The sequence below is a fragment of the Coenobita brevimanus genome, chromosome 34 (assembly GCF_032717465.1).
Source record: "Coenobita brevimanus isolate Jiangsu-jjx chromosome 34, ASM3271746v2, whole genome shotgun sequence".
NCBI lineage: Eukaryota > Metazoa > Arthropoda > Malacostraca > Decapoda > Coenobitidae > Coenobita > Coenobita brevimanus.
In genome coordinates, this window is record NC_136987.1 from 5,148,379 (window position 1) to 5,165,582 (window position 17,204).

Below are 17,204 nucleotides of genomic sequence, written 5' to 3' on the forward strand. Positions count from 1 at the left end.
ATGTAGAAAAACAATCCAGAAACCATACTAGCTTTTCTCTGAAGCTTTTGGGGGTGGATTAATCAATCCTAAAAGATCTGCATCTGCCTCGAGGAGTGTCATATCTGTAGAGGAGCCCAGGAAACGTGTGGCTAATTCCAGCTCTTGTAGACGAAGGCGAACTCTGGTTCCACGGGTGTAGCTTCTGTGTGAGTATTGTATTAGTCAACCATTTTTTTATATTAAAATGTTAAAATGATAACAGCCAAACTAAATACACTCCCTTTGAAGTGTGGGGGCCAGAGGCTAAGCTACTAGTCCAGTCATTTAAGGTTAAATATCCAGCCTACTTTCCTTGGTAACACTACATGATCAAGGAACCTCCAATCACCTCCCTGAATATCAAACCTTTGGAAGGCAATCACTATAACTAAGGCATTCTGACAACAAGACCACCAACTAGTCACCCATATGCAGTACGTTTCTTGTTATACTGCGCACCATTTCAGGGATATTTTCCAAAATACCTGTACAGGTATTACAATTCTGTCTATATAACCAGTACAGTAAGGTAAACTGAGGAAAAACAGAAAATTAGGTTCATGGGTAGCAAAGAACCCCCTTCAAACTAATAACACATTTCTCATTCCATTCTTGCTACTTCCAGATGGTTTTGCTGAGCTTAAGATACACGTTTGGAATTAGAGTGGTTAAGTATAACCTTCACTGTCCTCTTCACTACTAGAGGTTTGTCCCAAGTTGAATCCATCCATCCATCACCCAATCCTATATTGCCCCATGAGGAGCGTAGGAGCCCGGGGCTAGGCAGTTGGTCCTAACATTTAAGATGAGAATGACCAGCCTCACTCATCCCTGAGTGGCATTACATGAGCAATCAACCCCAACCATCCCTTAGATATAAACCTTCACTGGCTCAATCCGATTGGAGCGCAATAATTACCCACTAAACCACAAGGCGCCAGAGCTGAATAACAGATTACAGAATTATCACTGAATGGCAGCATGAATACATTATAAAAATAAATCATGGACAGAAGTGGTTCACCGGCTACCTGTGGATATCAATAACATCATCCCAACCTCTGTTTCCACCTAAAGATGGAGTGGGGTAAGGTCATGAGCAACTGATATATGAGATATGGACTTTATTAATCCCTTCAGTACTGGAAGTCTTCCTAATGATAACAAAATCATTTTAAAGCAGCAACAATATCAAATGCATAACCAGACTGAAGGAATTAATGCTATTACTCGCTTCACTACATGGTTAGTGCAATACCAACTAACTGCTTTAATCCAATAATATATTGATCTAGTGTACAATATTTTGTTCTTACCAACTCCAGATGGTTTTATTTGCCCCATGACAGACATTTCAAACTGGAGGGGTTAGATCCAGCCTTCAACAATCCCTTCACTGTAAGATGTCCCCCCTAAGTTGAAGAAAACTGTCTAGTGGCAGTATGGGGAGGAAAAAAAAAAAAAAAGCAGCATTCTAGTTGTTACTGCTATTAATCAACTCCAGTCTGTCTGGCCGAGCAGACCTGGTGAGGTGCAGGGAAATATGAGCAAGTTTGACTCCCAGGCTGATGCTGCAGTTGCTCCACCCAGGGTGCACAGTGTCACCACATGTTAACTCCTTGTCAGTGACCATGGAGTGAAGGGGTTAATGGCAATTTTCAAATGTTGAACTAAAAACAGGATACTCAGTCTGTGAATATGAGCTCATTTTACATCAGTCTGAGAATATAAGTTGATTTTTACATCAATCTGCAAATATGAGTTGATTTTACATCAGTCTGTGAATATGAGTCAATTTTACCATAAACACATCCTTAATCTGCACCAGTGTCAGTCTGTATGAAGCACACTGTAAAACTGGATACTCTCCTCAAAAGGAGAGACACAGCCAGAATTAAGCTTTCCTTGTGCTGGATATGCATGAACCAGGAGAGGTGTTTTTAGGGGCAGTAGTGAATAACTAAGTCGCTGCATTGTACTGGCTATATTTGTGTGCGTTACAGTCTGCATTAGTTTAAACCTAAAGGGCATAAATATATGCTAGCACACAAAAGGACAAACTGCCAGCATGCACTATTAACATCCACCACAGGTGGACCTGAAAGCTGACACAGGGAACATGTAGAGTGAGAAATGAATACAGTACCAGAAATCAATAGGCCATCATGGCTTCATCAGTTTCTCACAAACTTCCAGGTTTCAAAGATATAATAAAATTTCACTAATGAACTGGGGCCATGGTATACCACACAAACTACTCAAAACTGCATCTGCTAATACCAAGTTCACTAATTTGAGATTATGAGACATAATCATCATCATCATCCGGACCTCCTTTCCCACCTAGGGCAGGGTGAGACAAATATTGAATTAAATTTTATGGGAAAACCATCCATGCACTTAATGTAGTGCTGCTTTGGGTGTCTGCCCTCTGCCCTTTCCTCTCTTCCGTCTTTCTTTCCTTCATTCTTTCCTCTTCCTTCTGACTACAGGTGACTCTACACCTCTTCCGTCTATCTTTCCTTCATTCTCTTCTCTTCCTTCTGCCTACGGGTGATTTTACACTCCCTCTTCTGTCTTTCCTTCCTTCATTCTTTCCTCTTCCTTCTGCCTATGGGCGACTCTACACTGAGTGACAAGCCAAGTGATTTCCTGTACACCAGGAAGCCATTTACTATGCTGGGTGGTAACCATATAACCAAATTTTGGCGTCTGGTGGTTTAGTTGGTAATTAAGGCGCTCCAATTGGACTGAGCCTGTGTAGGTTTGTATCCATGGGTGGTTGGGGTTTATTGCTTATGCAATGCCACTCAGGAATGAGTGAGGCTGGTCACTCTCATCTTAAATGTCAGGACTCGGGTTCCTACGTTCTTCATGGGGCGACATAGGATTGGATGACGGACAGATGGATGGATGGATGGGAAAACAATCACAAGGAAATTTCAAAGCTGTGAGACATCCTGATGGGCATTAAAAAGGTACCCAGAGAGAATTTATACTATATTAAAGCATTTTAATCCACAGTATTGTACTAAATTACACAAATAATCAGTGGTGGGCAGCGCAAACAAAGAAGGACCTTGTGTAAGCGCAAAGCGCAATCCACAGTTCACTACCTTGTGCAAGCGCAAATGCGCAATCTGACAAATATTTAGCTTGTGCAATGTCGCAAAGCGCAAGCGCAAATGATTTGCATATATTTTTGGGAATTACTGAAAAATATTGAGATATTTAAATAAAACAGCATACCTACTTACTTACTTTTATTTATTATTATTATTTTCTATTACAGTAATTGTAATTTGCGCAAGTGTGCAATCTAATATTTAGCTTGTGCAATGTCGCAAAGAGCTACCGCAAATCATTTGCATATATTTGTGGGAATTACTGCAAAATATATATTGGTATAATTAAATAACTTACTAAAGTAGCAACCTGCTCACCACCCGCAGTGACTGAGGTACAGTAGGTCATTGTCCAGGAAAAACAGCCTTTATTTACCAAGGCATTGGCAAAGATCACGTGCATACTGTTTCATCAACTCTCTCATTCTCTCTCTCTCCGACAGAGGAGGGAGGGAATGGAGAATAAGAGAGAGAGGAGGGAAGGAATGGAGAATAAGAGAGAGAAGAGGGACGAAGTTTATGCCTTATCTCCTCACGCAAAGGGACGCTCCTTTGCCATTCCAGCGTATTTATTCTCTCTCTCTCTCTCTCTCTCTCTCAGAATAATGCTCTTTATCTCATCTCTCTCTTGTCTTGTCAAGACAATTTTTTTAATAATTCAATATAGATATACAATAGCATATGTAATTCGTTACAAAAAATAAAGAATTATGAAACGTATTTATTCTCTCTCTCTCTCCCTCAGAATAATGCTCTTTATCTCTCTCTCTCTCTCTTGGTATTTATTCTCTCTCTCTCTCTCTCTCTCTCTCTCTCAGAATAATGCTCTTTATCTCTCTCTCTCTCTCTTGTCTTGTCAAGACAATTTATTTAATAATTCAATATAGATATATAATAGCATATGTAATTCGTTACAAAAAATAAAAAATCATGAAAACAGAGTATTTAAATCAAATACCCACAGCCTAATAAATTATTAGGCTGTGGGTATTTGATTTAAATAATATGTTTTAATGGTTTTTGTAAGGAATTGCATATGCTAATCTTAATAAATAATGTATATTTATTATTATTTACTAATAAAAATAATTTAAAAAAATATTAAAAATACATTATCTGTTGAAGCATATTAAGAAATGCTACTACCCCCTTCCCTCCCGCCTCCCCCCACCAAGCACCAACCCACCCTTGCGACCCGCCCCAGCCTCCCCCATCCCTTGTCCAGCCATGCGGGAAGCTCCCACCACGTGTCCCCTGGAAGACCACGTGTCCCTTGGATTGCGCAATGCGCAATCCACAGGGCATGTGCGCAAGGCAGGTGCGCAAACACAAATTTAGTTGTGCAAGCGCAACTAAGTTTGCGCTTGCGCACCTGCCTTTTCATGTGTGCAAGCGCAAAATTGCGCATGGTTTCGTGTGGTGCGCAAACAATATCACCGGAGCGCAAGGGTGCGCAATTGCGCTTTGCCCAAGTGTTTGCGCACCTGCCCAGCACTGCAAATAATCCCAAGATTTTAAGATGAAATTTAATTCATAATATTAAAATTATGTACGATTTTTATTTTCATTCTGTAAAACAGTATTTTTGGTAAAATGGTAAACTCTAAAACTGGAGTTTTGTTGTACAGTAGGTTCTTGTTTTACATCACAAATGTATTACATAATTTCAAAACTCTTTCACACAACCAGTACTATAATGTGCAGAAAACTGACTTTCCAGGCAGTGATGGAACTTTTATGGGCAACTTTTCTTAAATTTACTGTGAAATCATAAGCCAAAAGAACATCAGACGAGGTGACAACTAATGAGAACCTACATACTGTACAATCACTCAAAAAGTAGCCTATCTGAAACCATATACTGAGTGTTGTTGCTGTGTATGTTTTTCCTAAGGCAAATACTTCTAAATGAACAGTGTAGGTCTAATCTATCTATCTATCTATCTATAGCCCGACGCCCTAATCCCGCAAAGGGTGGCCGCAGACAAAACGCCTCCAAGTCACTCTGTCACCCACCATTTGACTCCCCTCCCCCCAACTCACCCCCCCCTCCCTCATATACCTCTCAACTCCATCCCTCCACCTCACCCTCGGTCTACCCCTCCCTCTCCCTCCCTCCACCTCACCTACATACACCCTCTTAGTCAGTCTTTCATTCTCCATCCTCTCCACATGTCCAAACCACCTCAGTGTATTTCTCCTAATCTTTTCAACCACATCCACATCTACCCCACAACGTTCCTTCACTTCTTCATTCGTCAACCTGTCCCTCCATGTCACTCCACATGCTCCTCTCAAGTAACTCATTTCCACTGCTCTCACTCTTGACTTGTTCCCCTCTTGCAAGGTCCACGCCTCGCTTCCATACGTCAGGGTAGGGATCACAATACCATCATGCAGTGACTTCTTAACTTCCATACTCACCTCCCTATTTCTCATCACTGCTTTCAGTGTGCCAACAACCTTCCTTCCCTGCTGTACCCTTTCACGTACTTCATCCCCCAAAGTTCCATCCTTACTCATCACACTACCCAAGTACTTGAATGCACTCACATTCTCCATATCCTCACCATCCAACCTCACTGCACACTCTGTGACTTCATTCCTCTCAAACACCATAACTTTACTTTTGTTTACATTAACTTTCAGCTTCCTCCTCCTACACACTGTCCCAAATTCATTCACCAAACCTTGCAACTCCCATTCATCTTCACTCATCAATACTGTATCATCAGCAAACAGCAACACCGGAAGCTTCCAAATCTCACCCTCATTCATTAGGGCCACCCCCACATCCACTGCCCTACCTTGTACCTCCTTTACGACCCCATCCATATATATATTAAACAGCCATGGAGACATTACACACCCCTGTTTCAGTCCCACATTGAGATCAAAGAACTCACTCAACTCACCATCCACTCGCACCGTAGCCCTAGCTCCCTCGTACATACTCTTCACAGCACTCAACAATTTCTCCTCCACTCCATATATTCTTAGTACCTTCCACATACCTTTCCTATCTATTCTGTCATAAGCTTTCTCCAAGTCCATGAAGGCAGCGTACACTTTCCTTCCCTTCTCTAGATACTTCTCCACTAAACATCTTAGAACAAATATCTGATCTACACACCCTTTTCCCTTCCTAAATCCCCCTTGTTCTTCTCCAACTAGCTCCTCTGTCATATGCCTAACCCTATCAATGAGTATTCTACCATATATTTTACCAGTCACACTAAGAAGGTCTAATACTGTGCAAATTTTTTACCTTCATACTGTACTGTACCAATAAAAACAGCAGCCATTCACATTCACGAAAAGTTACTGGAGTGTCCAGTATTTTCAAACAGTTTGTTCACCACTGCAAATTGTGAAGATGGAAACATTTCAGTCTTTTTAAAGCAAGCAACTGTACATCATATTTAGTAAAATATGTGGATAGCTGATGTAATGCCTTTAACATTAACTGAAATTAACTTACTGAGCGTTGCGTGTAGGGCGAGGACAAACACAGTAAAACTTGCTGCCAAAGTCGATATAGAGATCATCTCCAACCACGTGGAATATTGAGCCTTCTATAATTTTTCCTTTTGGATCACCCAACTGCAAATACGGAATCAGAAATTAGAAAATCATGAGCACTGACAATGAAAGCATGCAGTAAATCCAAAATATTATGCTGAAGATAAAAGAAAAACAAATCTTACTTACGATACTTACGGTACTGTACTTTGGTTTACTTGGGATGCGGCTGGATGCAGGTACAGTAATTCTACATGTCCAGATCAATATCCTCTTTTTCTGATGCATTTTCAGATAAAGCTGAGTTGGTTGTGGATGATAATGTTGCTTCAATATCATATACTGGACTTTGTTGGAAGGACAGAAGGTAAGTGTGAGAGCAGTGGAAATGAGTTATTTGAAAAGAGCATGTGGAGTCACATGGCGAGACAGACTGACAAATGAAGAAGTGAAGGAATGTTGTGGTGTGGATGTGGATGTGACAGGAAGCGTTAAGAGAAACACACTGAGGTGGTTTGGCCATGTGGAGAGGATGGAGAGTGAGAGACTAATGAGGAGAGTGTATGTGAGTGAGGTAGAGGGGGGGAAAGGGAGGATGAGGCAAAGGATGAGATAGAGGGATGGAGTGGAGAGGTATATGAGAGAGGAGGTGTGAGCTGGAAGCAGGGCAATGAAATGGCAAGGGACAGGGTGATATGGAGGAGATTTGTTTGTGGCCACCCCTTATGGGATTAAGGCATCTGGCAATAGATATACAAATAGACAACACATCAGAAATGAACTGCCCCAATTTGGTTTATACACTTGATGCACAATGTAGCCTGGTCTCAATACTAACAGTGAGAACTGTCAAATAACCCTCTATTACCCATACAGAAGTTATATTAGTAACTATATCCTGTATACCCTTTTTACTCTAACTTGGCCCAAAATTACTGGTACCATCCCCTCCCTCTTCAGCACTGTACCGTACTGAGTTAAAGCAAGAAAGTTACACTAGCATATAGTTTTTGTCAAAAAAAAAAAAAAAAAAAAAAAAAAAAAAAACACTATGGAAAGGATGCAGTCATAGTCTTATTGTTTTTGTCAAAAAAGCGCTATGGAAAGGATGCAGTCATATTCTTATTGTTTTTGCCAAAAAAGCACTATGGAAACGATGCAGTCATAATCTTATTGTTTTTGTCAAAAAAGCACTATGGAAAGGATGCAGTCATGGTCTTATTGTTTTTGCCAAAAAAGCACTATGGAAAGGATGCAGTCATAGTCTTATCTTATGATGTCACTGGGCTATGTGAAATATGGTAGAACTGGATGAAAATCTGGGCCAAGTTAAGGTAAAATGACTACCCTATAGCTAACACTAAGTCCCACTTCATGTAAGTTACAAAATACTTGTATAATAATAAATAAGCAAATAAACAGATTTCTGCACTGTGAAATTTTAGGTAAATGGAAATGACAGTGATGTAGCAATATGAGCTGTTTTCTTATAGACCCACACTCTCAAAGAAAACAATTTTAGAATTATACACATCCCAGGTGATTAATATCTGATTTTAAAACAAAAAATATTGGAGAACAAATGAAATGTACCTACAGAAAGCCACCTGAACACCCCCAATAGCGTGTTTACTGCCGATCCTGCCGACTGGACATGGTGTCAACACACCAAACAAACTCATATGTATACAATATAAAACTATAAAAAGTTAGCAGTGGAAGCCCAACTGGAGTTGCTTCGGCCTCCAGACCCTGTAATGATTATAGCCTGTCTCACAACATGCAAACTAAAATGTGCATTAGGTAAAACTTGCACCAAAACACCTCACAGCATGCAAACTAAAATGTGCATTAGGTAAAACCTGTGTCAAAACACATCACAGCATGCAAACTAAAACATGCATTAGATAAAACTTGCACCAAAACACCTCACAGCATGCAAACTGAAACGTGCATTAGGTAAAACTTATGCCACCTCACAGCGTGCAAACTAAAACATGCCTTAGTAAAACATAAGCCAAAACACCTCACAGCATGCAAACTAAAATGTGCATTAGCAAAACTTGCACCAAAACACCTCACAGCATGAAAACTAAAATAAGCATTAAGTAAAACTTGTGCCAAAACAGGATCATGCGTTACGAGCATTCGTTATTCATGGCGAGTTTGGCAATCATCACACGACCATGTGATGGCAAAGGTGGGTGCGATCATAGGCTTTAGCAAATCAGTATATACATCACAGAGAAGATATCCATTGAAATATGATACAAGTTGGCAAAATTGGGCTTTGTGATTAAATCACAATGCTTCACGTTTGGTAAAATGTAACATACCCGGCACACAGTGTATGAAATACAATAATGGAACTTCCTATGTACAAAATATAAAAAAAAAGTCTCCTATATAAGCTAATCCATAAAAAAATAATAATGGATGCTGTCAACACTTCATGTCACTAGAAAATTGGAAATACCGCATCACTGTCATCTATCTACCTATCTATTGCCAGACACCTTAATCCCTTCTACAGGGTGGCCACAAATAAATCACCTCCACGTCACCCTGTCCCCGTCATACATACGGTAATTACTGGTAATGAATATTGTTCTCCACTAGCAGCATATGGATGCATCTAGGGAGTTGTGACAGCTTCAGCTCTATTTTTTGATGCCATTCACAAGTACAGTGAGCGTAGAGATACGGTAGCTACTTAAAGGCACGATAATATTCAAAACTAACAATAGTCTTGTAAGTTCCTTCTGCTAAATGTTATCACAGTTTTTAAGAGCAGGAGAATCAAAATTTTTTGTTGCAACCAGTTTCTCTACATCAATAATTTTATGTATACAGTACATTGTATTCTGCCTATTACTCCTGCCTCAGATATTTTTGCTAGTATATGACCATTACCAAGAACAATTCAGCCATTATGGGTTAGCCTTAGGTTACCATGAGTTTGGTTACCAACAAATACTGCCTAAAAAAGGGGAGCAGTACAGAACCCAACTCAAAATATATACATTTTACCAAACCAGAACCTAACTCATAGTGGCAATGTAGTTATGAATAATTATCCAGCATGCTTGTACCACTAGCACAAGGTAGAAGAGGCATGCATACCTGCATTAATTTACTGTGTCTCAGAAGAGAAGCAAATGTTTTGGGAGGAGGAGGAGGCGGCGGTGTTTCTTCCTCACGGTCAATCATTGTGTATCGTGCAAATGCTTTGGCAAAACCACCAGGGTCAGCTGTTTTCTCTTTTGTTTCATCACTAGCTTCTGAAGACGTATCATGACCTGTGGCTGAAGACCATCCTCTGTATGGACGTATTGTTTTTATTAAATTGTTACACAAACGCTGCCCCACAACCCGAAGAGCCATGTTTTCCAGTCTACCTAAACTACGCCCGGACCCAAATTTGCGCAGTCTTTTCTCCGCAGTGATGTTTCCCCCTCAAAATAACAAACATTCCCACACACACACACACACACACACACTAATATGGACTAATATCAACATCTCTCCATCTAGAATGCTGAGTTGGAAAGACAGCTTAACACTAGAATATGATGCTAGTCACGAAGAAGTGCCATAGAAAGGATGTAGAGCCGTAGCATTGAGTAAGGAAGGAAGGAAGGAAAGAAGGAAGGAAAGGAAAGACAGAAGAAACCAATGAGGTGTAGCAGGAAGAAATGAATGAAGAGAGAGAGAGAGAGAGAGAGAGAGAGAGAGAGAGAGAGAGAGAGAGAGAGAGAGAGAGAGAGAGTTAAAACTGACAATAAACCATTAACATAAAAGGCAAGGGTATGTTAGGGAATGAGTTGCTATGACAACAATGATTCAGTGGAAGTGGTTAGAGAGAGAGAGAGAGAGAGAGAGAGAGAGAGAGAGAGAGAGACGTATACAGGTAGATAAATAGTCAGATCCAAGATCGAGAAAAAACCAGGTCCGCGCATACGCACATTTCCGTTAGATCAAGCAGAGGATTTTTCTCTATCTCGCTCTCTCTGGTTTTCTGTTTATAATTCAGCGGGAACTATACTATTTATGATGTAGGCTTCATCTATGTGTATATATATATATATATATATATATATATATATATATATATATATATATATATATAATAGCCTAACTCCGTCTCCCAATCTCCTTGATTATCTTCCTTTGTTCTTTTCAGTTACTAAGTAAGCATAAGAGATTACACTTTACTCGATTTGCCATACCCTGATTTGACGGATTTCTGATTTGCCTGTCACTTGGAGAGAGAAAAAGAGACTGTATGACTCCTCCACTGAAGGACCATAAAGATGTGTACAGTGGGGCACCAATTTTCGCGCCTAATTGGGTCCAAAAATAATGCACGAAAGTGGATTTAGCGAAAATTGGGGCATTGTCTTTATGGCAAAAAGGCTAATTGGTTCCCGGTTATCCTAAAGTAACATCAGATTTTCATTTTCCCTTGCAATACAGTACATCAAATCACTATTGTACATTGCATTGAGATACCATCAATAAAAACTGTACAGCACACATTATATGAGGAGAAACATACCACAGAGACCAGGTTGAGGTGTTTAATGGATGTTGGGGTAAGTATCCAAGGCGCGTGGCAGGCTTATTTAGCCACGCCAGACGTATTGGCGCCACCTCTTGCTGCCTTGCTACCACCATGCTGTTTCCTCATACTACGCACTGTCGATTCTGGGATGTTAAATATAAGGCAGATTTCACTGTTTTTTGCGCCCTTGTCCATGTGCTCAACTATCTTCCTTTTCATTTCATTATTATACTGCCGTTTCTTCACTCCAACACGATACTCTCTTTTAGCCTTGGCCTTTCCTCCCGACTTTGAATGTCTCGTCCACTTTTTATCACCACCACTGCCTCCCGGCCCTCCCCCCACACCACCAGGCTCTCCCCCCACACCACCAGGCCCTTTCCCCACACTACCAGATACAGTAGAGGCCATTGAACCGTGAGAATCCAACACAATGGAGCTAGCACGCTCGTACACAATGGCGGGAATGGGTGGACAGAGTTTTGACATGACGTCATTCAAGATGGCGGTGGGTTGCGGGCAGGCGGTGCAGGAAATTCAAAGTTCAAAATATTGTCCCAAACCCAAAATTTGTGCGCGAAAATCGATTTTTTTCAAGCGAAAGTGGAAGTTAGGGAATATTTGGTGCATGCCGCGAAAGTGGATTCCGCGAATCCTGCCGTAGCGAAAGTTGGTGCACTACTGTATGTCTCTTTAATCATCCTCCTTCTCACCCTCTTGGCCACCCTCCGTGAAGGGAGAATGGACCCATGTTTGATAGTTCTCAGCATATTTATCCAATTTTTCTTATAATTCTTTCACTCACACACACACACACACAAGGTAGGGAAGGAGGGATGGAAGGTAAGAAGGTATGAGAGAGAGAGAGTTGATGATTCTACACACACACACACACACACAGAGGGATTCAATCTAGGTGGACGTGTGACACCGGCGCTCCGTACCAAATCATCACGGCCAGTGGCATTACCTAAATAGTATCTTTGTATGAGTCAAGCTCAGTACCAGGTTAGACTAAATGATTGTTCATTATAAAAAGGAAAAAAATAATAAGTTTCAACAAGACTTGTAAAAACAGGAAATAGAACCAAGACGAAAGAATACGCTGAGTCATCTCTGAGGATTGTTTACAACAAGACGGAGATTGTAAGTACAGTATATGCTTTGCACTTTAAGTATTGCAAATTGGATACATACTTCAGTAAAACAAATTTGGAAAAGAAAAGAGATAAAGGTAAAAAGCAAAATGATGAGTTCTACCAAGAACTGGTTGAAGTAGAGACCCACAATAGACTGGTTGAACGTGTAAACAAACTAGAAATGGCTTTCAAAAATGAAATTGATGAAATAAAGAAGCAGATGCACTTGCAAAAGGAAGAAATAGAAAAACTAGGAAGGGAGGCCAATAAGAAAGACACAACCATCAGTGAACTAACCGTGGAATTGAGCACACTTAGAAAGAAAATTAGTGAAATGGCAAGTACAGTAGTCAATCACGGGAGTGTTATGGAAGAGTTCAAAAATGACACAGAGACAATTAGGCAAATTAGCAGTCTTATTGACCAGAGCAGTGATATTGAGGAGAAGATAACACAAGTAAATGAAGCTGTGCAAAGCTACAAAAATGATGTGGAAACCACGTATGCAGAAATCGTGAAAGTAAAGAAAGACTTAGAAACAAGGGTGGAGGAAAAAAAGCATTAAAAAGGAGGTCTATCTATCTATCTATCTATTGCCAGACGCCTCAATCCCGTTTGGGGTGGCCACAAACAAATCGCCTCCAAGTCGCCCTGTCCCCCGCCATTTCACTGCCCTGCTCCCAACTCACACCCCCCTCTCTCATATACCTCTCCACCCCATCCCTCCATCTCATCCTCGGCCTCCCCCTCCCTCTACCCCCCTCCACCTCACTCACATACACTCTCTTCGTCAGCCTTTCACCCTCCATCCTCTCCACATGGCCAAACCACCTCAGTGTGTTCCTCATAACGCTTCCTATCACATCCACATCCACACCACAACGCTCCTTTATATCCTCATTCGTCAGCCTGTCTCTCCACGTGACTCCACAGGCTCCTCTTAAATAACTCATTTCCACTGCTCTCACTCTTGACTTGTGTCCTTCCAACAATGTCCAAGCTTCACTTCCGTACGTTAGAGTTGGTATCACAATACTGTCATGTAGTAACTTTTTCACTTCCATGCTCACTTCCCTGTTTCTTATCACTGCTTTCAAGGAACCAGCAACCTTTCTTCCCTGCTGTACCCTTTCAAGCACTTCACCCTCCAAACCCCCATCCTTACTCATCACACTACCCAAATACTTAAACGTACTCACATTTTCCAATTCCTCACCATCTAACCTCGCTGTACATTCACTAACTTCACCTCTCTCAAAGACCATCACTTTACTCTTCCCTACATTCACCTTTAGGTTCCGTTTCTTACACACTCTCTCAAACTCATCCACCAAGCCTTGCAGCTCCCCTTCGTCTTCACTCAACAACACAGTATCATCTGCAAACAACAGTACAGGGAGTTTCCAAACACTATCCTCTCTCACCAGGGCCACTCCAACATCCACTATACCCTACCTTGTACCTCTTTTATTACCCCATCCATGTACAGATTGAACAACCATGGAGACATGACACATCCCAGTTTCAACCCAACTTTCAAGGAGAAAAATTCACTTAGTTCACCATCCACACGCACTGCAGCCTTCGCACCATCGTACATACTCTTCACAGCATTCAACAACTTCCCATCTACTCCATATATTCTTAACACTTTCCACAATCCTTGTCTATCCACCCTGTCATATGCTTTCTCCAAATCCATGAAAGCCGCATACAACTTCTTTCCCTTCTCTAGAAACTTTTCCACTAAAGATCTAAGAATGAATATCTGATCGACACAACCTCTTCCCTTCCTAAAGCCTCCCTGTTCTTCTCCAACTAATTTCTCTGTTCTTTCTCTAACTCTGTCTATAAGTATCCTACCATACACTTTTCCTATTATACTAAGAAGACAAATGCCCCTAGGAGGTGAAAAGAATAATCCAAAACAATCCAAAGTTAGTCAGAGATTCAGTAGAGATAAACAAATCAATAGTAATCACTGGTATAGAAGAGGATGAAGTTAAAAACAAGATCACAAGAGACAAAAAGGAGATGGGAAATGTAATGAGCTTACTGAAAGAAGTATTAGAGGAAATCTGTAGTAAAGACATAGAGGAACACAAAAGGTTAGGGAAATACGAGAAAAGCAAGACAAGACCTCTAAAGGTGACTTTCCAGAGTGTAAACACTGTGGAAGAGATACTAAAAAATGCAAAGAATCTCAAGGAAAAAGAGGAGTTCAAAAACGTATGGATAAAAAGATACCTAACACAAGAGGAACTGGAATTACTGAAAGAGAAAAGGGAGGAAGCAAAAACAAAAAATGAGGGAAGATCAGAAGAGGACAAGAAGAATTTTTTTTTTTTTTTTTACAAAGTAATAGGATTGCAGATACTAAAGTGGTACACAAACAGGATGGAAGAAAAAGGAGGAAGGTAGTAGAACCATGTCATGACAAGTATATAAACAAGATGATGAAGTTGATGTACTCAAATGTGGATGGAATGGTATCTAAATTACTAGAGATGAATGATTATGTCAGAGAAAATGAACCACAAATAATATGCCTAACTGAAACAAAATTAATACCAAGGATATCCAATGACATACTAAACTTAGAGGAATACAATATATGGAGAAGAGACAGATATTTAAAAAAAGGAGGAGGAATTATAATATTAACTAAGAAAAATCTAAAAGTCAAGGAAATAAAACTAGATATACCATCACAAGTAGAACTGATTGCAGTAGAGATCGACACATCTGAAGGTAAAGTAATTGTAGCCAATTTGTACATGCCACCCAGATCAAACACATGGGAAAGAGACGAATATGAGGACCTGGCAGAGAGTACAATTCAGAGTGTAAGATCATTGCTACATAAAATAGAAGAGAAATCGGAAAGAATTATACTAACTGGGGACTTCAATACAAATATAAATTGGAATACTCAAGATATAAATAGCCAAGAAAGCTGTTGGGACCAAAAGCTCCTGGATCTCGTACAAGAGTTTTTCTTAACGCAACATGTGAGGGAAACCACCAGAAAAAGAGGACTTGATGTACCTTCGGTGCTAGATCTAATATTTACAAGGCAAGAAAATGATATTGACAGTTTAATATATCACCCTCCACTCGGCAAAAGCGATCATGCAGTACTAAACTATAACTTCAGGATAGCATATGACATAGTAAACAGCAATGATAGTTCAAAAAGAGCCTAAACTATAAAAAGGGAAATTATCAAGTCCTAAAGAAGTATTTCTTAGAAGTTGATTGGGAAAATGAGCTTAGAGGACAAGATTTAAATGCTGTATATAAAAATTTTTGTGAATTTTATGAAATAGGAGTCCAGAAGTACATCCCACAGCACAAAGAAACAGATAAGAAAATACAGAAATGGTTCAATACAGAATGTAAAAAATCAAAAGAAAGAAGAGATTTGTTGTGGAATAGATGCAGAAGACACAATAGTGAAAGGGCGTACAATAATTACAAACAGGCAAGAAACGACTATACATGAATAAGGAGGGAAGCCCAAAAACAGTTTGAGGAGGATATAATATATAAAAGTAGTGATCAACCAAAGCTGTTTTACAGCTATATCAGAAGCAAAACTAAAGTAAAAGATATAATACAATCCATTACGGACGAGGGAATCACTTATACACAAGAGAAAGATATTTGTGAAGCACTAAATAAGAATTTCCAATTAGTTTTTACAGAAGAAAAAAATTTTGAGAGGGACTATGTGGAACACGCATGTCCACACATACTACCAGATATACAAATAGCAGAAAAGGTAATACAGGAGGAGTTAAGTAGATTAGACAGAGGAAAAGCAAGTGGTCCTGATGAAATTTCATGTTGGGTATTACGAGAATGTGCAAAGGAGTTATGTAAACCATTATTTTTAATTTTCAAGAAATCCTTGAGTCAAGGTAAACTACCTGATATTTGGAAAAAAGCAAATATTGTCTCCTTATTCAAGAAAGGAAATAGACAAAATCCACTCAACTACCGACCAGTATCACTGACCAGTGTTGTAAGCAAGGTATTAGAAAAACTTATAAGAAAAGCTTGGGTAAATCATCTAGAAGAACACAGTATGATAACAGAAAGATAGTTTGGATTCAGAAAAGGAAAATCATGTCTTACTAATCTGTTGAGCTACTATGACAGAGTAACAAACACAATACAGGAAAGGGAAGGATGGGTGGACAGTATCTATTTAGATTTCAAGAAAGCTTTTGACACAGTACCACACCAAAGACTTTTATGGAAACTGTACCATCAAGGAGGAATTCGAGGCAAACTGTTTTGTTGGATGCAAGACTCTCTCATAAAAAGAGAAATGAGGACAGTACTAAGAGGAAACTACTCATCATGGAAAGAAGTGACTAGTGGAGTACCACAGGGTTCAGTGCTGGCACCAATCATGTTTTTAGTGTATATAAATGATATAAACAGTAACACTGGAAATGAGAGCTATCTGAATATGTTTGCAGATGATGCAAAAATACAAAAGAAAATTACTAGCACAGACTCTTGTAGGGAGCTACAAGAAGAATTAAATAAACTTCATGAATGGAGTAGTACATGGCAAATGGAATTCAATGTGGACAAGTGTCATGTAATCAAGTTTGGTAAAAGTGGAAAAAGACCTGATTGGGATTATAAGTTAGGAAATAAAACCCTATATGCATCAGGAAGAGAGAAAGACCAAGGTGTGATTATCAATAACAGACTATCTCCGGCTGACCACATCAGCGAGAAGGTACGGAATATGTATACACTGCTTGCAAATATGAGAATAGCATTCACATACATAAATGAAGACATGCTAAGAAG

The 17,204-nt window shown here is 39.8% G+C and overlaps 1 protein-coding gene across 1 annotated transcript; it reads right to left on the minus strand.

The window, feature by feature from the left end:
- On the minus strand, nucleotides 1-10,052 carry mRpS28 (mitochondrial ribosomal protein S28). Its single transcript, XM_080269551.1, has 3 exons — nucleotides 9,792-10,052; nucleotides 6,628-6,749; nucleotides 1-184 (listed from the first exon to the last, which is right to left on the minus strand). Exons 1-3 carry the CDS (start codon nucleotides 10,050-10,052, stop codon nucleotides 28-30), a joined length of 540 nt encoding a protein of 179 aa, XP_080125677.1. The 3' UTR covers nucleotides 1-27.
- Nucleotides 10,053-17,204: the final 7,152 nt, after the last annotated feature.

Coding starts and splice junctions, on each gene's coding strand:
- mRpS28 (XM_080269551.1), bottom strand. CDS start 10,052: ATGGCTCTTCGGGTTGTGGGGCAGCGTTTGTGTAACAATTTAATAAAA. Junction 6,750..9,791: donor GACACAGTAAATTAATGCAG/GTATGCATGCCT, acceptor CCGTATTTGCAG/TTGGGTGATCCAAAAGGAAA. Junction 185..6,627: donor CGCCCTACACGCAACGCTCA/GTAAGTTAATTT, acceptor ATACTCACACAG/AAGCTACACCCGTGGAACCA.